Here is a 21,556-nt window from a genome sequence, read left to right on the forward strand (position 1 = left end):
GTAAAATGGAAAATAAGTTACAAATACTTGTGCAAAGGGATGGTTGCTTTATTGCTGATATTGCCAGTGAGGATAGTAGCATGAACATTTACAATTTCCACAACTCCCACTCTCATTTGCTGGGTTTTGAGCTGTCTTGCAAAATCAAATAGCCCAACAACATACTTAAGGAAAAAGCACAAAAACAAGGGAAAAAACTCCACCTCTGATTTGTATTGGTTAAATTGCCTCTAAAGCTTTATCCCATAATGAGAAACTGGAAAAGCCAGTAAGCATGTCATAGCAGAGAGACAGGTAGGTGAGAAAACACGAGGGTTAAATAAATAGGAATAAAATGAAATTACTTTTTAACATTCCTGTCCAGAAGTCTAAAATAATTTTTTTGAAATTTCTGTTGGTACCTGCTGAACACCGGTTTTACTGGCTGAAGGGTATTTTGCTACATACGTGTTGTTTCAGAGTATTATAAACTGCTAGACAACAACAATGTATTTTTCATGATGGAGTGAGGGAATAGTTTGATGTTAGTGAACTGATGGCACATTTCTGATCAAGGCAAACTTTTGATGCCCTCGCTTGTTAACTTGGCCTCTGGAGGCATCAAGAGTTGCCAACAAAGTTTAGGAAAGAGGCCCAAACACCAAAACAACAGCTCCCACAATTCCCATTTCCAGGAACAGTGCAGGGACTCCCAGAAATCCTACTGTGAGAAGCCTGAAACCTGGTGAGTGAGTGATGGGAGCTGTGGAAGGAGACAGTCCAGCCAGGCTGGTTTGTAAGGGCTGGTGGGGTCTGACCAAGGACTCCTGTCTTCCCAGGGTGAAGGTGCTCACTAAGGAGGATTTCTGGAATTGTCCATCCAATTCCAGCTGTTCAGACAGTGAATATCTCTTTTAAAGTAATTTGAGAGCCTGTGGTATTCTGCTGCCATAGTGGTCTGCAGCGTTAGTGAAAGCAATTCTGCTCTCAGCTCAAGTCTAATTAAGGGTAGCTCTTGCGTAAAGTGAGTTAAATTCAGTAGTCACAGCCCAGACCCCATGGAAAATAGTCTAATTCAACTGCAGTAATACAGTGTAATATAAATATAATGGAAATACAAAACCATATAATTTAATTTGACATGACTGACAGTTTTTTGCTTAAGTCGGTGAAAATGAACAAGTACAAACACTGAACTTCCCTCTTTGATCCTTCATTGCTAGTGCAGTTGGGAGCTGGTTTCAGGATGACTTTGCACAGCAGCACCCTAAACAAGTGCACTGACAAGAGGTACATTTCACACCCTCTTCAGAACATATATGCACATTTTTAATTTTTGTTGTGTAAGATAGTTGAAGTAAATTGAATTAAGCTTAAGTATGGTCTGAACTGTGCTACATATGTGCAAAGGAAGGAAATAAATGGACAAGGAGAATCCAGGTTAGCCATGGCCTCAAGCAGTGCTTTTATCCAAACTACCTTCTTGCCCTTGCAGCCTGGCTGCCCTAACTCCAGCAGTCCTGCCACAGGAAATGTCCTGGCCCCTTCTCAGACCAGGGAGAATGGGAACCACGCTCCATGGATACTCCAAGCCTTGCTCACCCTGTGCCCACCTACCCCGTCACTGCCACCACTGCCTCCTGCAGAGACCAGCCCAGACACTGCAGAGTGAAAAACAGGGCACAGAGGAGTTGGTGTTTTTCCCCCAGAAAGATCCAAGTGCTACAAGCAAGGAAGGACCAGAGTCTGTGAAACGGTTATGGGGAATAAGGAAGAATCAAAGAGTAGTCTCAGTTGAAAGAGATCTTGAAGACCATGATGCTATAAACACCCTGGGGGGAAAAAAAACCAACAAAACTGTTGCTGACTCCATTCCAGACTGTGGCCAAAAAAACAGTCCGGGTTTTCCAATTTGCCGACTCCATTCTGGACTCTAGTTAAAATCCTGTCCAGGTTTTCCATTTTGCCGACTCCATCCCGGACTCCGGCTGGAATCCGGCCTGGGTTTTGCTTTTTGCCGACTCCAGTCCGGACCCTGGCTAAACCCGGGGGTTCTTGAGGTCATTTGAGTCCCTTCTGGGGTCACTTGAGAGCATTTGTTTTGAGCAAAACGCACAAACACCAGAGGTTTTTGTCCTAAAATAAGAGACTGATGAGTCCTTCAGCTTTATTCGAATAAAGGGAGAGAATCCACTGGGGCACATCCGCAGGGTTTTCTTCCTCTCCATTTTGGAAAGATCAGCCTCCTTTTATCCTAATTCCTGGCTGTGTATTCCCCTCTTCCTTTTCCCACTGGCTGAGGTACTAGGAAGGCACAGCCTTCCCGAACCGCCTACTACATATCGCCCCTTGAACGTACTGCTTTACCACGAAGTTTTGAAGTTGAGGCTGTACTTTCCCTAGCGTATGTCGGGTCTGCGCTCTACAACAAACCCACCGCCCAAAGACAGTAGAGACATTAAGACTCCCACTTTCACCCATCAAATTGTTTTTAAAGACATCAGCACATATATTTCATATCTAATCTAAGCCTACTCTCTTTCAGTTTGAAGCCTGGGACCTGTCACTACACGTAAAAGACCCCTCTCCATCCTTCCTGCAGGCTCCCTTCAGGCACGGAGAGATGAAGGGAGCCCCGTGTCCCCTCCGCCGCTCTCCGAGGCTCAGGGCTGTCCCTCGAGGCCGCAGCCCAGCCCATTCCCCGCCATCCCCACACGTTTCCAGGGTCGCACCCCAGCCCACTCCCTGCCATTCCCGCATGTCTCCAGGCCCGCAGCATTCCCCGCCATGCCCACACGCTCCCAGCGCCTCCCCCCGCGCTCCCCTCAGGCTCGCTGCCGGCGCCTGCGCGCGCCTGCGCCGCGCTCCGCCATGGCGGCCTGGACGTGCTGCCGGGTGGCCGCCGTGTCCTGCCTGGTGCTCTGCGTCTCCCTGCTCCTGCCGCGCACCTTCCTGCCCCGGGCCGGCGGCAGGCAGGAGCCCGGCGCCGCGCCGCCCGAGGGTAAGAGGCCGCTGCTCGCCGCCGCCCCTCCTTGTCCCCCCCCGGCCGGGACGCCGCGGCCCCGCTCGGGGTGAGCCCGGGGCGGGCGGGCTGCGGGGGCTCCGTGAGGGGCCGGGGCTGCTCGCAGGGAGCTCCGCCGCCCGGTGTGGAAACGTAGCGTAGTTCCCTCTTGGCACGTCTCTCCCCCGTGCTCATCCCTTAGCGACGCGTGGAGTGCCGGAGGAGTCATCCGTGGTTGCCGCTGTGATCTACTTGCTTCTTTTTTAAAGTAGTTTAGAAACTTCAAAATGCCGTTTTACTTATGTGCGGGGTATTAAAGCTTCCCGAAAAGTGACGTATTCATTCTATTCATTCGACTTTGTTACTTTGTGTATGGAGTGCTTTTGTTGTTGCATAAGAAATAAAAATTCATTTGAGTTGTCTTCATTGTTCAATTTCCTATGCCAGCATTTCAAACTTTTGTTCTCATGCACCACATTCTCATGATGGCTTGTTTTAGGCTCACACATCCTGTCCTTGTGGCCCCCCCAGCTGTGTCCCCCCCACTCCACATGTCCTCTCTTTAAGTTCTCAAGGAGTGGGTTCATACAAGCGTCTCCCATCCTTTTTGTGCCCATTGCCTTGTACTGTAGAGGTTATTTTTTGCCCCAGGCACTTCACAGAGAAGCTGGTGCCATAACCCCCAGCCTTGGCAGAGAGGGAGTTTTGCCCAGGGCTGCCTGCAAGCCACAGGTGAGGCTGGTGGGAGCACAGAGAACTTACAGTTCTGCAGGGTGCTGTCCCACAGGGACTCATGTTCACTGGCTGTCTTCTGCATCCTTCCAACAGCCTGGTTCTTCATGTCTGCACTTTTCAGTGACATGGATTTCATTTAGTATTCCATTTCAGAGTTTTCTGAGGATTACCAGGCTGGAGGTACTGCTAAAACAGTGTTGCCTTGAAGCCAAATACAGGATTTCCATGCCAGCAGCACTTCCGTGGTTACCGTGTGTATTTTCGGTCTTTGAGAACTTGAGAGGAGGTTGGTCAGCACTGTAGATCTGCAGCTGTGTAGCTCCATTGCAGATCTCCTCACACTGAAAATCTGTAAAGGCCCAGCAGCCAGCACAGGTGAGGACTGTGGAGTCCTCATCCCTGCAGCAGGGATGGGAGCAGATGCTCTGGGAGGTGGTACCTGGCTCCCCATTAACTTCTGCCCCTGCCCAGCTCCCGACTGATCCCACAGTGGTACCAGATGATGGAATTTGACACACCGTTTTCCCACAGCAGTACAGTCTTAAGCAGTTCTCATTTAATGCTGTGGTGCACCTTCCTTTGGCTGCAGGTTGATCTGACAGAAAATAGCTTTAAAAATCCCAACAACAAACTTGTTCTCCAGTTATTTTCAGTGCCCCCCAATTATTTTCAGTGCCATCTGTTGAATGAATGATGTTTGTACCTGTTCTAGCACAGCTGGCTCTGGGCAGTGCTGTGATAGGGCGGCTTAATCACCTGCAGCTGCAGCTAAATGCTTAAAATAGGTAACATAAACACTCTCTGCATCCTCAATGTTGTAAATACTTGCCATCATTCCTGCAGAGATCACGGGACAGCACAGGTTTGTGTGTGCCTGATGCAGCACAGGCACCCAGCGTTGCTCTCCTGTTGCAGCCCAGCACCTGCCTTTGGCTCAGGGTGTAATCACTCACCTCAGCTGGTTGGTTTCAGATGAGAGGTTGTAGCCTGTGTTTTCAACTTGATAGCAAGGATTTCATTACACCTGCTCTGTGGACCAAATTGTATTTCACCTGAAGTTATTTTTTTATTGGAAGAATAAATCTTGATTGAACCACTTAATTCATATCTCTGTCATTAGTTGTCCTTCTCAGTGCACTGATAACTGCAGTTACCTGGCAGGAGTTTCAGGGGCCTGAGGTAATCATGTCATTCTTGAAGTTAATAAAGTGCTTATGGTAGTCTTGGGGGCAAAATGTCTCTGAATAAAACATGCTTAAAATTTAGTACCGTTTGTTAGAACTCAATGTTACCAGAAGGCTTTTTATCAAAACAGGCTTTAGGCAGGGGAATGGAACTTTCTCTAATAAAGTCATTTTCAGAGGTCTCTTTTAGGAAAATGGTGTGCATTGAACTACAGAAGTTAGTATTATCTTCTTTTTCACAGTAATAATTTCATGTATATGACAAACCTTACTTGAAGAACTTACTGCGTTTGTATCACATTCCTAGCTGACTTCACAGGCAGGCATTAGAATGTTTATCTTTTCTTAAAGAGGAGCAAAAGGGGGATCCACTAGCAGTTTTAAAAGTACTTGTAAAGGCTAGTGCTCATAAATATATGCCATGCATTTTGTAAAGCCACTTTCTAAGCTGGTAGTTTCAGATAAACCTTACAACTCCACCACAGCAGCAGACAGCAGCTTTACAAAAATATATATATGACAGTTCAGGTAACCTCCTTGCTCAACTTGAATTTGTGCAATGTACACATCAGTTGCCTGCTGGTGTCCTGAAGAAAATTATGTGGCAGAGACACATATTTACCTAGACTAAGAGTTGCTGAATAGTACAGTAATATAAGTCTAAATATCTTTATAAATAGTTGAGTTGGGCTCATTAGCAATTCCTAAAACCCATTAAGTAGAACACATAACAGCTTTTGTGGAAAAAAGATGCTTGAGTGATCAGAGTATCATCATCTGGTTGGTTGTTGTATTCATTGTGTTGTAAATACAGTTTTTAAGATTTTCTTCTTTTCAGTTGATTGTTAATGTTGTTACAAGATTAAAAACCCCACAGTCATTCTCATGTGAAAATGCCATTGAGGACTTCATCTACATTCAGAAACTACAGCCTTTTAAACAACACAAATGTTCACTGGGGCATAATTTCATTTTTGGACTTCAAGCTCTTGAAGGGACTGGGTTAAACACAACATGCTCTGCTTGCCCTGTAGCTGGTTTGCAAAGTTGATTTGAAGCATTAAAACTGACAACATTATTAAATGTGTAGGATAAATCCGGGGTAAAAAGACTGCAAAGCCAGGTAGGGTGTGCTTGGTGGGAGTTAACCACACACAGCAATCAGTCTGCAGCAAGGCAGCCCTCGGGCTGTCACAGGGGAGCTGAGAAATATTTCAAAAGCAGAGCAGCACTTTTGGTGGGAGTTACCACACACAGCAATGTCTGCAGCAAGGCAGCCCTCGGGCTGTCACAGGGGAGCTGAGAAATATTTCAAAAGCAGAGCAGCACTTTGGCACCCTTCAAAGCTAACCAGAGTTAGTGCTCTTTCCACGGCATTCCCACAGCAGAAAAATGTCACCATCCCCACTGGCAGCTGGGTAGGGTAGCAAACAAGGACCCAAGACATGCCCTTCTGTGCTCATCAAGTGTCACCTGATTTTCTTGATATTATGTTATTGTTCCTGTATGCTGTTGTCTGCGTTTGAAAGTGGTTTGTTTCATCCTTGGAAGTGTGGAATCTTGTTCAGGTCACAGTGGCACCCCAAATTGTTACGTTTTTCATTTATATACTGTGCATTTAAGAGCCTTGTGCATATGTTGCTTTCAAGTTGCTTGTGCCCTCAATTTTCTGCGTAATTCACATGGGTTCTTCACAGTAAAAAACTATGGAAGATAGTATTTGTTTATTAAGGAAATAATTATAGAAGTGTAAAATCAATAGGGTAGGTTTAGAAATAGGAGTCATGAAATTCCCCTTTAAAATTATCTTGGTGATTAAATTTCTAGTGTCTGTCCTCTTGGCCTGGTAGATTTAATTCAATTGAATCTTTTAAAGCACAAATGAGGCCTTGTGGATAATTTAGAAAACTATTCGCTTTAAATACAGTTTCACCTTTGTCAATTATTTTCTGCTTTCTTGATATCTCTCTTTTTTAAAAATAAATAATATTTGCATAAATATAAGATGTTTTATGAGTGTTTACCTACCCTGCTGCTTCATCCCCACCTTAGTGATGCTGTGCTCTGCACGACATCACACTCGTTTCCACAGTGACCTACTGCTGCAGGGCATTGTTGCTGGAGCAGGGGGACTTTCTTGTAAATAAGATGCTATGCTTTCCATCACAGACTTTGAATAATTCACTAAAATTTAAGTGCATGATAACAGCTTCCTCGAAATTAAGCTAATCTGAGAGTGGCTTTGGTCAGTGGTAGTGTGCCCTGGCAGTTACACCAAAGAACTCATGGAACATGTGCTGTCATCTACAATAAAAATGTGTTTTTAATAGTGGAACTTCATGAATTATTGATACCACTTCCTAGTAAGTGTTTACTGCAATTTTCTGTGCTCAGGAATTTAGCTGCCTGTGATGGTGTTTCCTAGCAAGACCAAATGTTAATTAAATTTTTCTCTTGTGTCTCATAAAAGCACTTGCAGCTGCATACTCGCAGAAGTAAACTCAGTTATTAGCAGCACCACTTCAAACCTGCTTTTCATTTTCATTTTCTTTCTGCAAGCACAGGCAGCCTGTCCCAGCACCAGGCAGCAGCAGTGTCCACGTGTGCCAGGGAGGGGGAGTTTTCCAGCCGGGATCAGGGAGTGAGCTGCAGCCCAGCCTGGCAATCCCATCTCTGGTGCTTCCATCCAGCGCCTCCCACCACCAGATTCCCTGGCAGGGTAGCTGAGTAACTCAGCTCAACGCCAGTCAGTGGAAAGAAGTGCAGGTTCACATCCAAACTGGATATGGAGATGGAAAGTAGGATATCAACTACAGAGGAGTAAAATAGTGAATTTCATAGAAAAACTGTTGAATTGATGGCAGCAAGAAAATAGAATAATGCATGAGCTTAAATTTATTGAGGTTCTTGCACCCTTCAGTTGTGTGAAATCATTTGCAGCACCATTTCAGGCTCTCTGCAGTCTTACCTCTAGCATCTGTACATCCATTTATGCTTGCTCTCCTTTCTCGTGTTAAATTAGCTCTGCCTAGAAAGGTTAGAAACCTCTACATTTTTTTCCCTCTAAAATGCCAAAGATAATATGTCCCAGGCTATATTCAATCTCCTTTTTCACACTGCTTTACCTTAGATCTTTGTAAGGAGAACAGCTTGAGGTAAAACCAATTTTCTTAATCTTTCATTACTCGCTTGGTAAAATCAGGTAAAATACTATTTCTTATGGCAATAACCAGAAATCTATTCTGGGCAAACACTGCAGTCGTGTGTCAGGGAGTTAGGTGGATAATGGTTTGGACATTAATACATTTATACATTAAATGCCTTTGGGCAGTACTGAAAGATCAGGCTCACAGTGGAAAACTGATACGTTGTTGGGGGATCTTGAGGAGAGAAAGAAGTAGGAATCTGTCATTTTATCCTGCTGGAGATGGTGATCTGTTGTGTATTCAGACAAGAATATACCTATTAAAATCCCTGGTCTTTTTAATTGCCCTGCCAGCTCTTTCTCTGCTAAAAATCAGGATATTTTAATTCTGTGATTCTGCTCCTAATTGTGTAGGAGTAAAATTGCTAGGAGTAAATGGCTTTAAGTAAAACCTAACTCCCAGCACTGCCCATCACAAGAGACTGAGGACTGAGTTTACAGACTTGGTCCAACAAGTTTTTTATTCATCAGTGGTGATGAATTTACAAGCAGAGAAAATAGGTCACTTGCACCTGCTGCAGGTTGATGCTGCGTGTAAAAGGGTGGAAAGCAATAGAAATGATCTTTGTGTGGTTTTTTGCAGGGAAGCTCAGTCGCTTTCCACCGAGGATGCATTCCCACGCCACTCCCGATGGCAGAGCTGTCCCTCATTTTCCAAGGTCTCACCTTACTGAAGCAGTTGCCAAGGCCAAGGCAGGTGGAGGTGGCAGTGGAAGCACTGGTGGAAGTGGAAGAGGTCTTGTGGGACAGATTATCCCTATATATGGATTTGGCATCTTCTTATATATTCTGTACATTTTATTTAAGGTAAGATCAATATAAATTGAAAAGTCAGGGAAATAAAAAGCTTGGGAAAAAAAAAATCATACTCTCATTTCAGTACCTTGTTCCATTTCAGCTGTGCTCAAAAAAATGCTTATGCTGGACCTTTGCCTGGTGGTCAAAAGATTGGAGTATCCTGTGGGTTTTGCTATTGCAAGACTGTAGCTAAGAATGCAGGGAAGGGTTTCTCTGATCCTGCATTGGCCTCTGACCTCTTAAAATTTCTTAAGGATTTTTTTTTCCTCCTGGAAAATGTGCAGAGTAATATTAGATTAATTTTGAATATACATGTAGTATTATTTTCCCTGTTGTATATGGCTACACTTATATGTACTCTGTATGTCACATTTGTTCCAAGAGTCTGACAGGAATTTTCAGCTGGCAAAATCTTCCAGGCATATTTCATGGTTTTTCTGGTGGGTGTGCTTTTCTGTGGCTGCCTTCTGGCCTATTTCAGTTTTCTGTAATTTTTTTCCATTGCTTTGGGGCTTATCTATTACTATTGCATAGAAGGGCCTTGTTCTTGTCCTCATCAGCTGGCTTCCAAAGGAAGAACTACTCCTGCGGAGAGGAAATGCCCCCCTGCTACACCTGGGAACATGAAGAGGAAAATCAGTGAGTATGGCTCTGAGTTGTGTCTGTGAAGCTGTAATGGTCCAACAGCGTTCTTTGAGTTCTGGGTGCACTGTAAAGCTGATGTTCCCTCCCACCCAAAAAAAAAAACAAACCAAAAGAAACAACAACAACCCAAAAAACAAACCCAAAACCAAGCCAGGATCTTCTGTGTTGGAATGAGCAAGAGTTCAAAAGAATTACTGCGCTGTCACTTTCTAATCTCATCCAGCCCATGAGGCTGTGATAGTAGCCTGATCCCAAGCCCCTGTGGAAGAAATGGCTTTTCATGAGGTTTGCTGAATTAACTGCACGGATTTGCTGAAAAACTGTGTCACTAATGATTAAAAATGGATAATAGGATGTCCAGCTATAATTGTTGTATAATCCAACAGTCTTGTAAGAGCATAGAAAGATACCATGAAAGCTAGTTTAATTTTTTTGATATGGTGAATTCTCAGCCATCATCAGGAACTTCCCTAATTTGTCCTTTTTTTTTGCAGAGATTTAATGCATGCAATAAAGAGAGCAAATCGTATTCTGAAATGTTAATTTGATTTTACCTAAACATTGGTGAGATAGATTCAAGTGTTTGTAGGCACTTATTAGATAAATTAATAAGTTTATTAGTGAGGATTGGAAGAGTAGTTCCCATTACATCATTTAAATGTGTTGTGTTTAGCTGGCTAAACTGTAATAGAAAAGAAAAGTACTTAGGGCTTTATAGAAAGTGCTAGCAGGAAGGTAATTCTCTTAACATAGCTGTAATTTTCTTGACATTAATGCACATACTAGGAATGCCTAATGTGCTCAGTGCTGTAGACTGTGTCTCCAGTGCACTCGTGCTGTGTTGTGCCTGGCAATTTTGGGCAATATATTAGCAATGGTAATTACATATTTTTCTCTGATGCTTGGTGAGAGAAAGTAACTTTGTAGTAAGTTAACTTTGCCATCATTATATCCCAAAGAACTAACCGTGAAAATTATTCTGCCTTTTTTTCTACAGCTCTTCATTTATATTCCTAAAGCATTCATGGCAAGCTGTAGCAGAGCAGGGGACAGGTCACTGGATTAGGAGCCTGAAGACTGAGTCACCACTTACATAGTGACTTGGAGGAAGTGACTTCCTTTCTCTTTGCCAATTCCCCTTCCTCTTCTTTTAAAGTCTCAGACATGCAAAATAATTACATCAGTGTTTGCCTTAAGTCATGGCAATCTGTGCAGGATAGAGTTCTTTGTAAAAGCAGAAGGTTAGCTGATGGATTTCTCCATTCCTACTATGTTGAAGTTCCACTGTGCTTTTATGCTGCTCCAATGGGTGTAAATATTGGTAATGTTCTTCACCTTCTTAGGCCAGGAAGTGTGGGTAGAACTCTCTAAGCTGAATTTTTTCATTTCCTCACAGGCAGTTTGGTTTGGTACAGGAATACATTTTCAAGGCTCCTACTGACAGACCTTGGGATTTTTTTTTGTTTTGTTTTACAGCTGACTATGAGCTCACTCAACTCCAGGAAAGACTGAGAGAGACAGAAGAAGCAATGGAAAAATTAATCAACAGAGTAGGACCTACATATGACAGGTGTGTTTCAAAACAGAATATTTCAAGGAGAGGTTCCACTTTGATTGGAAATTCAACTTTCTTCCATTATCTATATTAAAATAGCATTTTTAATGCTACTGCAAATTATAGAAGTTTGGTTTTACACATCCCAATTCTTGTTCTGAAGTTTTTCTCTTTTCAGTATCTATATATAAAATAAATATTTTTTCCAACTTCATTTCCTTAACTAGAAAAGAAGTTATCCCTATTTCCCCCCTTTGTAAAGTGTATTATTTGGAAGAAAATGACAGGTAAAAAGAAGATAAATCATCTGCATTTAAAGTACATAAAACAGCCTGTTTATGTGACCAAAATAATATCCTGAAATATTATTTTCCAGTTCTATGGATTATTTTCCTAAATTGAACTGCTGTTATAATCTATGTAAATTCCTGTTAAAATAACCATAACATTTTTCTTTAAGGCAGAATTGTATAATAATCTGATTACATAACTTAGTTCCACTTTAAATTCATGCATTTGCTTCTAAATACAAAAGACAAAGGGTTGTAAAATCAGCATTCAGAATTTTATTATGTTTATTAATGTTTCCTACAAATCTGTTGTCACCAGTCTGTATTACAAAGAAACGCTGGAAACAAGTCTATGTTTTTCATAAGAAGAACAGATCAATAGTACACTGCTTAATTGCAGTGAGAAAAAAAACCCTGAAAATAAAAACTGAAATACCATAAATATGAAGGTGAGGTTTGCAAAAAATGAGAGCTGTTCTGGCTGTAAATCATGTTAACTTTGTCTGGATCATCCAAGGCCTGTTTTCACCGATCCTGTAGGAATCCTGTGCTGAACATGCACATTTTGTTAATGTATGGCTCAAACCACTTCTCCTTGAGTGCAGCTTTGCCCTCTTTGGGCTGTGCCCTGTACAGTCTCGGGCAGACAAAGTGCCCAACCTGCCCATGTTCAGCAGGTCCCAGTGGGAGAGCCCCTGAACTGCCCTGGTTTTGTTAGCGCAGAAGGATCCTGCTTTGACTGCCACTCATCTCTGTGCTGCAGAGCTGACACAATGCTCTACACGTTCCTCTAAGCTGACAGGAATAGGCTTAGGAACTGCCCAGATATTGTGCTGATTCTCAGGATGGGATTTTTTTTTTTTTTTTAACTGGGAAAATCGGTTTAGGGTCTGATCCAGTATTTGTTCTACTCTGTGTTATTGGCCCAAAGCCTCTATTTAGTAGAACTTCCCTTCTTTGTTCAACCAGACTATTTATATAGATGGGTCTAAAGGTCTCAGGGGAAATGAGAATCTGAATCTAATGAAGAATTTTGTATGTTGCCTCTTTGAAGAGGAGGGGAAAGGCACCTCTTGATGGCACAAATAGCTGTTTTCAAACACTTTGAAGCTTGCTTAATCTACTCATTAATTTCACTAATACTGGATAAATCTATTAAAATAAAACCTATGGTTAGAAAGTGTAGTTAGAGTACTGAGCAAGTCTTTTCAGTCTGGATATTGATAGATTTAAATAAAAAGGAAAGAATAAGAGAGTAAAAATGACTTGAGCTTTATTTATTGATCTGCAATTAAACCCTTACACAGAAAGGTCAGAGACAGAAATAACTGGTATCAAGTTTCAGCTAATGCTGAAAGACCCCAGGTGAGACCATGGCCCTTTACACCAGGTGTGGCAAAGCAACAGCCAGCCTCTGTTGTAGAAAGCAGCAACCAGAAACTTGGATTTGCTTATTTTTTTCATTAGTTGAAGACGAACTTCCAAACCAACTGAGGGGACTTCCTTCCAAACCAGCATATCAGTTGGAATTGCTACACTGTTAAGTAGAGAAACAACCTTCCAGAAAAACAAAATTATCCAAAAGTACAAGTACAGGTACTTTTAATAAGGCCTAGCATGTTGTAGGAAAAATGAGAAGCAAGATAAAGAAAGCAAGAGGAAGAAAGAACTGCCTGGCCATGTCCTCAACAATGTAACCAGAAATTTCTATTTCTGGTAGTTAGGTAAGAGAAATAATGCAGATCACCTACCTGTTTTTAAAGTCTTGTTTACCAGGCTGTCTACTGGAAAAACTTCCTTTTTTATCATAAACTGAGCAAAGGTGATATGGAAGAGTAAGAGGCTCTGTGGGGTGCCATTTTTTGGGATGTAGCTGCATTTTGATAGTGATTACTTTAAGATCACAAAGCTAAAAAATAGCAGTTAAAATGTCTGAGATGCCATTTTAGATTATTTACATTATTTTCCCTGCAATCATTATGGCTCTTTAGGAAATGTTTTAATCTCACAGTAAGAATAAGAAGCCTTTACTTTGCCTGTTAGTGAGCTCTTTGGGACTGTACAAAGTGTAAATATTGCCATTATGAAAAATAATACTTATGTTGGAGCTACAAACGCAGACAGCAAAAATAATGACCTTTTCTTGCACTGTAAAGCTTCTGCATCTGTTATCCTCTGAGTGTTCCTAAGTGCATTATATCCTGGTAAATCTCCCATGTGCAGGCAGCCAGATGTCTTACACACTGCCAGCAACCTACAGTAAGTCTTCCCAGAGGCCTTAAATGAAGTCAAAATAACACATGGGCTTTAGTTTCTCCCTCTCTGCAGGGAAATCTGCCTTTTAAGCAAGATATTTGGAGAAGGAATGCTCTGACATACAGAGCCCTTGTGCTGCAGTAAGACAGGAGTGTTTTCTAATGAGGGTATCCCACATAGTGGGAATTTTCCTGTATGAAATGCCACAGTGATGCAGCTGCATTGACTGATCCTTTTATCTGAGCCAGCTTATCTGCCCAATGTGCTAAAGAGATAGGTCTCTCTGTCTTCAGCCAAGTGATATATATTCAAATTGTTTTGTCTCTTAAAGGAGGATTAGTTCAGCAATTCTGTCACAGCTTTGGTCAAAGGCTGATGAAACCATTCCATTTTGTGAGCCTCTTAATTCACATCTCAGACTCCACATCTGCATAAGCCAGGCTTTTGGGAAGGTGCTGCCTCACACATTCAGTTCTTTGTGGAACAGATTGCCACCACAGCCTGGGGGAAATCAGTGTAACCTACGTAGAGTGTTGGGATATCAACTTTTCAAACTGTGGGGCAAAGTGCTCCCTGGTAGAAAAGCAGAAAAGTGATCTCAGGGAAGCAGTTTAACCTAGGTAGGTGCTAATCAAACCAGCTCCTGAGCTAGGTTCAGTTACAGACAGCTGTGCCTGCAAAATCCAGCTGTGCACAAAATCCAGCCCGGGATCAGCACTTCCACCACCATCACACCAACCAGCAGTAGGATGCTAATCTTACTTTAAACCAGTGTGCCTTTCCTGCCCTTAGTGGAGTAGCCATCATGTCACCATCTTCCCATTTAGGCAGAGTGCCACAAAGTACCTCTTGGAGTGCTGCTCCAGTCCCAGCAGCTGGTAAGGGGAAAACCTGAGCTGCCCTTAGTGGAGTAGCTATCGTGTCACCATCATTCCCATTTAGGCAGAGTGCCACAAAGTACCTCTTGGAGTGCTGCTCCAGTCCCAGCAGCTGGTAAGGGGAAAACCTGAAGAAGGACATTGCAAGGTTATTAGAATTCTGATAATTAAAATGAGGCTTACATGACCTAAAGCCAAAATCTGCCTCCAGCTCCTCTCTTCCCATCTCTTTCCTACACTTCACTGAGCAGCCTACTCAGTGAATGGAGATGAAATCTCACTCTTGGAGATTATGTGTCTGTCTGCTCTCCAGACCAGGGATCACCAGAGACCATCTCTCTGACCTCACATGCCACCTACTGTTCAGCATTCTGTGCATGCCAAGGGCCACCCTTTCAAGTCATTTTCAAGGGGGTAACAGCTTCTGACTCATACACAGATCCAAAAGAGCTCCAGAGGAGTGGCTTGAACTGGCATTACTGCTCAAGGATTACTTAAACCTCAAGTTACCATAATTTTAAACTCAAGATGAAATAAGCACCAATGGTCAGAACCAATTTCACCCCTGGTGGCAGCCAGTATCTTTCCTATTCTGGCCTACTAAATTAGCATACTGCAGAGCACCCCCCTCCAAATCCTACCTTTTTGTCCATAAGATTTTAGAAGCTTTGTTTCTTTGCAGAGAAAATCACATGTAATGACTACATGATCTTATCTGTTGCAAGTACTTTTGTTACAGCAGTAGTTGTATTACCTAAGCAGTAATTAATTACTAGATCCAGCAGTGTAGAACAAGTCAAAAGTTTGCTTTCCATCTGATAAAAATCTCGGTCCTCTCCCTGTAATTCTAAAGGGCAAGTGACAGTTAAATGTAACACCTTCTTTCCATTCTTAAATCTTCCTTCCTGTTTCTGCCCCCCACCTCCCCACCAGGCTGCATTGTTGACTGTCTATAATGAAAGGATGATCTGTCCAATTTGCACATTTAATGGTCATGATGAGAGATTTTAGACTCTTGAGACTAATGACTGTGAGAAATTTTGGTCAGCCTCACAAGCTACACATGTGGCACAGATTCAGAATTTCCTTCCTTATAATACTTCATATAAGGCACTGCACCCTAATTCTTACCTAACACACTTTTAAAGGCAAGAGATTTCTGTCTTTTGTACCATAACTCTTGTTTGTGTGTCACTTTCATCTTTCTCTCACATCGGCTTTACCTGCCTTCCTTTACCTGTTTAAATTGCAGGCTTTTTGGGTAAAGGGATAAACTATACCCAGCTGAAGTGCAGAGCACATGCAGATGTTGAGGAAGGATCACACTCCTCAGCAGGTTTCTCCAGACTGTGCTGCTGGCATGGATCAAACAGTTGGGTTTAACCTCTTCTCATAGTTTGCAATAACAGTGGACTAAATTCTGATGTCTAATATTTTCTAGCAGGACTCAAAATGTTACAACAGACCAGGAAAAAATGTTACTTCAACAACTCAGAGAAATTACCAGAGTTATGAAAGAAGGAAAATTCATAGATGACATCTCTCCTGAGAAGGAAGCTGAGGAAGCTCCATACATGGCAGATTGGGAAGGTAAGAGCCTTTCTTACCATTACCCTTACTAGAAAAATTGGATAAACACTACTTACAGTTCCAGATCCTTTCCAAGTTTTGCTTAACTTTATCCTTCCTTTTCCAGAAGCCAGTTTTCAAAACTTTGCAAGAGGTTGCTTGGCTTTTTTGTCCCCAACCAGAACAGAAAAAAATAGATTTTGCTGTATCCAACATTTCTTTTAGTGTAAACACTGCACTATCTGCTGCCCAAAGTGGCATATGAATATTCATATATGCTCCAAATGCATTGACTGCTCTGGGTTTGTATCTTTCCCTTTCTGTGCTGGCCTGGATTTCTTGACAATCATAAAAACCTTGGAAATCAGATCTATTTGTTTTAGATAACTTACTTTTTTTTTTCTTTTCATTAGTTGCTCTTTGTTAGCTCCAATGTTGTAAAAGTCAACTCCAGGAAGTCTTTTAAAAACTATTTATTTTAATGTCCTTTGTATTCCTTGGTGTTTACCTGCTACATAAATGTGTTTTCAAGATATCTTAGTTGAGCTGCTCTGTATCATAATTTTAAATGCAGGCTTAATTTTTTGCTTTTTACAAAGCTTTCAAAAATGATCCAAAACATAAAGCATAAATAATGGCCTTGAGCTCTGTTCATAAAGTCAAGTTTATTATGTTATTTCTAAAATGAAATGCACAAAGTCATTGATATATCTGTTTTTTCAACTTCATCAGAACTTTATCAGTAATGCTGTTCATAGCAAGTGTTCAAACCATGCATCAGTCAATTTGTAGGCAGAAAAAAAAAAAGGATTCATTCAAAGATCTAAGACACATCATTTTTACCTGTTAGCCCTCATAGCTTCCACCAAAGCTGAGGTTTCAGTCCTGAAATTCAGGGTTGATATCCTGGCTCCCTAAAGTAAGTGAATTTTTTTTCATCATCTCCCAACAAGACATGCTTTGCACATTCCTGCCATGGATTTCATACTGAGATGTGTACATGGCATTAAAGAGCTGACACTTGCATTGGCAGTAGGAAAAACAACTGTCCTGGCCAGCTTTTTATCCACCACTGAGGTCAGGATTCCTTTTAAATGCTGGTAATGCTCCAAGCTGCATATCCCTTTATTCCTAAGGTTATCCAGAAGAGACCTATCCTGTCTACGATAATTCCGATTGCTTCAAGCGCAAGCAGGACACAATCCTTGTGGATTACCCTGACCTGAGCCAGCCCTCTCCAGAAGAGCTGGCAGAAAGAATGGAGGGCATGGAAGATGAGGAGTATCCTTACAATGAAACCCTGCTGAGTGATCTCACCATGGGAACGGGTGGTCAGGATTTAATGCAGAAAAAGGATGATGTAACTCTCGTCAAGGAGGAGAAGACTGACCTTCCTCCCAGCCAGAGCACTGGGGAGTGCTGCTGTTGCTGTGATGATGATCCTGCTGTCATAGCAGAGAATGCTGGATTCCACTCTGAGAGCTGCAGTGAAGCAGAAGATGCAAGCCAAGAGGACCTGTCCGTGGAGTCAGAAAATGAAAATGCTGCACTGGACCAGCAAAAGAGCAGTGATTCAGAGCAGACAGGCACACTGAGAAAGCGCAACACCAAAGTACTTGATTGATGGGGACAACCATCTGGATGGTAAAGGCAGAGGTCATAAACTGTCATCCACGTGGGTTCTGTTCCCACTGAGGACTTCTCTGTGTTCATCTCCTTGTACCTATTGCATTCTCGTGGTACCAGTCACATCATCTGCCTGAACTGGAAACCAATGCCCTCTTTCATGCACTCATCATGGGTTACCATGATGCTGCCAACAGTGCTTTGTCCTTGATTTTTGAAGCCTTGTATTTTGGAGCAGATACTTGTGACTTGCTCCTTTTCAATTCTAAAGGAGCTGTGCTTGGTTTTGCCCCTTGTCATCCCAGAGTTAACCAAATGTCTCTTCTGACTTTTTCAAAAACATCTGTGTGCTACCAGTTAGGAGAGTTAATCAAATCCTTCTATATACATGAGTTTACTGGGGTGCTGAAGGACAAAATATGCCTTCTTTCTCTTAGCTCAGTGTTAGCTGTTCAGCAGAGCAGATCACAGTCACACATATGACCCTCTCAACTCTGTCACTGCTCTCTAGTTTTGAGAAACTGCTGTCACCACAATCCACAAAGCTCCTCTGCTACCCCACCGCCCTTTTCCCAGTCATTCCGTGTTGTTGGAACAGTAGCCTAATCCATGTTGTGTTACTTGTGTGAGCAAGACTGAAGCTCTGTGAGTTGTGCTTTAACTTTGCTTTAGCTGTGGTGAAATTCCCAGATGACTGCAGGAAGTGGACCACAATGTGTGAGAGCACTAAAAGTATCCCTAGAGATTAAAACCAAAAAAAGCAGTGTAAAGGTTTGTCTGTAAAGGAGAGAACAGCATGAGGGGGACCCTCAGACTGAAGGTAGCAGGTAGGCTTTTCCTTCTTTCTGGAAACCTGTGGGTTTTCTATGCTTTTGGAATGCTGTTGCCAGGGTCATGTTGAGGCTGCTCCAAGTATGGAGTGGAGGAGGATGAGGAGGGTACTGGAGCCAAGGGCTCCTGAGGAGAGGTGCCAGGCTGTTCCTATGCCCAAGGGACAGCTTTTCCTGTACAAGCAGCATGGCAGGTGGGGTGGGCTCCAGGAAAGATTCCCTCGTGACCCTCCTGCTTCTCCCATACCTGGGCACTTTTCAGGCCCACCATAACTCAACTATTGTATTGGGCCACACTCATGGCGCAGTCACAGGGGCTGTTTGTGATGTCACCAGTCCCCTGCGTGCTCTGGCACTAGAGAAGCAGGGCCCTCTGCAGCTCTGAGGCCCTTGGTGAACCTCTGGAAGAAAGAAAAGGCAGAGCAGCGAGGCGGGTGGCAGAGCACCTCTGCAAGGGACGGCAGCAGGGCCCTTCCCATGATGACGGAAGAGGAGGGCATGTGCGAGGAGGAGGCCGTGGAAGAGGAGGAAGAGGAGGAACAAAATCACCCCTCTGCCATGAGTGCCGCCGCCCTCAGTTCCCTGGTCATGGCCATGCAGAGCTTGGCCCTGTGCCCACCAGGGAACGGTGTGCAGCCCAGGGACATGGACCCGCCAGGGAACCAGCGGAGCACCGGGCTGGGCGGCCGCCCGCCTTTGCGTGGGACAGCACAGAGACGCGCCCGGCAGCGGCCAAAGGGGGAGTCCCTTTCCCTGGGCCTGAAAAACGGCAACAGGCGCCAGTGCAGGAGGAGGAGGGGAAGGAAGAGAAGGAGGAGCATCAGCCCTTGCACCATGAGAGCCATTGCCAACATGCGAGGGACGGCATGCAGCGCCTGCCTCCAGGAATTCTGGCGGCTCAAAATCCGCACCTGCCTGACTGAAAAATAAGCAACAAGAAAAGGATGAAAATCCTGTCCTTCCTCCTTATTTGGTACTTTGGCGACAGCACCTGTGCTCCCATGACCCTTTAAGTAGGAGGTGTTTTTTAGAAACTTTAGAAACTTTGCAGTTCCATGCCCACATCCTGCTTTGCTGGTGCCACCTTACTTCTTGTGATTCTTAGGCTATGACATCAACAATTTGAGACTAGCTTTTTTAAACAGAGTAAAGTTATCATAATGAAAGCATGGAGCCCTAGGAATTTCTTCTTTGCAGATGTGCTAGGGAATATTACAGAGTCCCAGCCTCTACATGGGGCCTGTCCTACTAGCTCACCTATTCCATGTCCTCAACATAATTTGTTGATTGCATCAATAATCATTTGTTGATTGCTATGCATTATGTGAGCCCTTCCTTCTCATCCCCTACCCTGGATCCCCTATTCCTGGAGCTCCTCAGGGAAAGACATTAATTAACTTGGCTTTCACCAGGCTACTGTGCTGAGGTGACAGGAGTTATCCCCAAGAGGGACACTGAGGTTCTGCAGGTGGGGTTGCTACAGTCTGAGGTCAACTACAATCCCTGATGGATGAGTGAAGTCAGCCTTGCATAAAGAATATTAGCAGACCAAACCAAGAACATAGACAGCTGTTTCTTTGGAGAAGCAACAGATGGCAGTTCGGCCAGGAAGAAGTACTGGCATTCACATGGAGGTCCCTTCTAGCTGCCTCATAGGAAGTTCTTTTCAATGTTGGGAAATAAATTTAAAAAAAACCAAACCAATAAACCAAAAAAAAAAAAAACCAGCAAAATTTCTTTATTCTTCTCTTTTTTGGGATTTGGTGAGTGCCTATGGATTCCTCTGTCCGCTCTTGGTCTCCACAGCCCTGGAAAGGTAGTGATGTGTGGGGTACAGGCCCAGCCCAGGCCTTGGAGATGGTGAGGAGCTGGGGCCCATGGCACACAAGGGCAGGCTGAGGGAGCTGCCTCACGAGGCTGGGGCAGTGGTGGAGCAGGTGCCCACTGAAAGTGTGGATGCCCCATCCTTGTCAACATTCAAGGTCATGTTGGCTGGGGTTTGGCCAATCTGGTCTAGTGTCAGCCTCACCCCAATGTCCAGTCAAGCCCTTACCTCATTCCCCAGTATTTCCAGGGAAATGGTAGGAGACGTGCTGCAGCCCTGCTGTGGATACAGGCACAGCCCATGTGAGCCTGATACCCTTTCCCTGGATTGTCACAGACTGGCGAGTGCTCCCTGTGTGTCACCGGAACTGTGACACTCTGAGGCAGACAGGAACATCCCAGGTAGGCATCCCACTGCATCTACAGATCCACCACGGGCCTCTGGGACACTCTGCTTTAATGAAATAAATTGGATTCCCCTGGTGTGCACCAGCTCCAAGCTGGGTGCCAGTCAAGGCGGGGTGCCAGCCTGGAGCTACCCCCACAGCCCTGCTCACATCGGTGCTGGGATGGGACGTGGGGGAGTGCCCATGGCAATGCCACCCATGGGAAGGGCCCGTGCCCCATCCAGAGTCACCACCCAGCCCTGCTTCATGCCAAGCCCAGCAGCCCAGCCCCCAGGGTGTCTGTATCCCTGAATTGTGGGTCTGGCCCACCAGCTGCAGCCGTTCCAAACATACCAGTAATCCACGTCATCGGGGAATCCAGCAGGTAGACATCACCACGGGAAAGTGGCTTTGTGTTGATCAGGAGCTCCTCGTGATGGCCATCATTCTCCAGATGGGAATTGCCTAATCCTCTTGGCACAGCCTTATTGTGTGCCACTAGAATAATTATGCTGCACCAGACATTTTCTCCCAGGTTTGCAAAAAGGTTTATTTCCCATTGTTTCAAGCACTAAGAAGGATGTGAACCCCACTTTTACACGGGAAAAAAAGACGAGCTGAACTCCCCTTTTACTGTGCCTTGCAAGGGCTCTAATCCCTTACACCTTGGGAGTTGTTAGGGCTACTTTTAACACCTGTGACAGAGCTAAAGGCTTCCTGTTTCTCTGCAGCAATTGCCAGAGAGCCTCAAGAGCCCATCCCTGAGGTGTCAATGGCCTTGGCATCCCCTCCCCA

General features: G+C 43.9%; 1 protein-coding gene across 3 annotated transcripts; it reads left to right on the forward strand.

The window, feature by feature from the left end:
* Window positions 1–2,690: 2,690 nt before the first annotated feature.
* RIC3 (RIC3 acetylcholine receptor chaperone) lies at window positions 2,691–17,745 on the forward strand. 3 transcript variants are annotated; one of them, XM_039706961.1, is made up of 6 exons: window positions 2,691–2,980; window positions 8,688–8,911; window positions 9,463–9,541; window positions 11,024–11,117; window positions 15,971–16,116; window positions 17,232–17,719. In XM_039706961.1, the coding sequence occupies exons 1-6, from the start codon at window positions 2,767–2,769 to the stop codon at window positions 17,717–17,719; spliced, it is 1,245 nt and encodes a 414-aa protein (XP_039562895.1). In that variant the 5' UTR covers window positions 2,691–2,766. The 3 variants fall into 3 exon arrangements, with proteins under 3 accessions (XP_039562895.1, XP_039562894.1, XP_039562896.1); XM_039706960.1 differs by having other exon boundaries at window positions 2,694–2,980; window positions 15,968–16,116; window positions 17,232–17,745; XM_039706962.1 differs by lacking the exons at window positions 2,691–2,980; window positions 8,688–8,911; window positions 9,463–9,541 and adding an exon at window positions 10,811–10,868 and having other exon boundaries at window positions 15,968–16,116; window positions 17,232–17,745.
* The last annotated feature ends 3,811 nt before the right edge of the window (window positions 17,746–21,556 follow it).

Source organism: Passer montanus, unplaced genomic scaffold (genome assembly GCF_014805655.1).
Source record: "Passer montanus isolate IOZ18808 unplaced genomic scaffold, ASM1480565v1 scaffold2, whole genome shotgun sequence".
In the NCBI taxonomy this organism is placed as follows: domain Eukaryota; kingdom Metazoa; phylum Chordata; class Aves; order Passeriformes; family Passeridae; genus Passer; species Passer montanus.

What these genes read in the sequence shown, in the direction of transcription:
- RIC3 (XM_039706960.1), top strand. Translation starts at nt 2,767, where the DNA reads ATGCCCACACGCTCCCAGCGCCTCCCCCCGCGCTCCCCTCAGGCTCGC. An exon ending in TTCTGTACATTTTATTTAAG is followed by an intron (nt 8,912 to 9,462) that starts GTAAGATCAATA and finishes TGTCCTCATCAG; the next exon opens with CTGGCTTCCAAAGGAAGAAC. An exon ending in ATACATGGCAGATTGGGAAG is followed by an intron (nt 16,117 to 17,231) that starts GTAAGAGCCTTT and finishes TTTATTCCTAAG; the next exon opens with GTTATCCAGAAGAGACCTAT.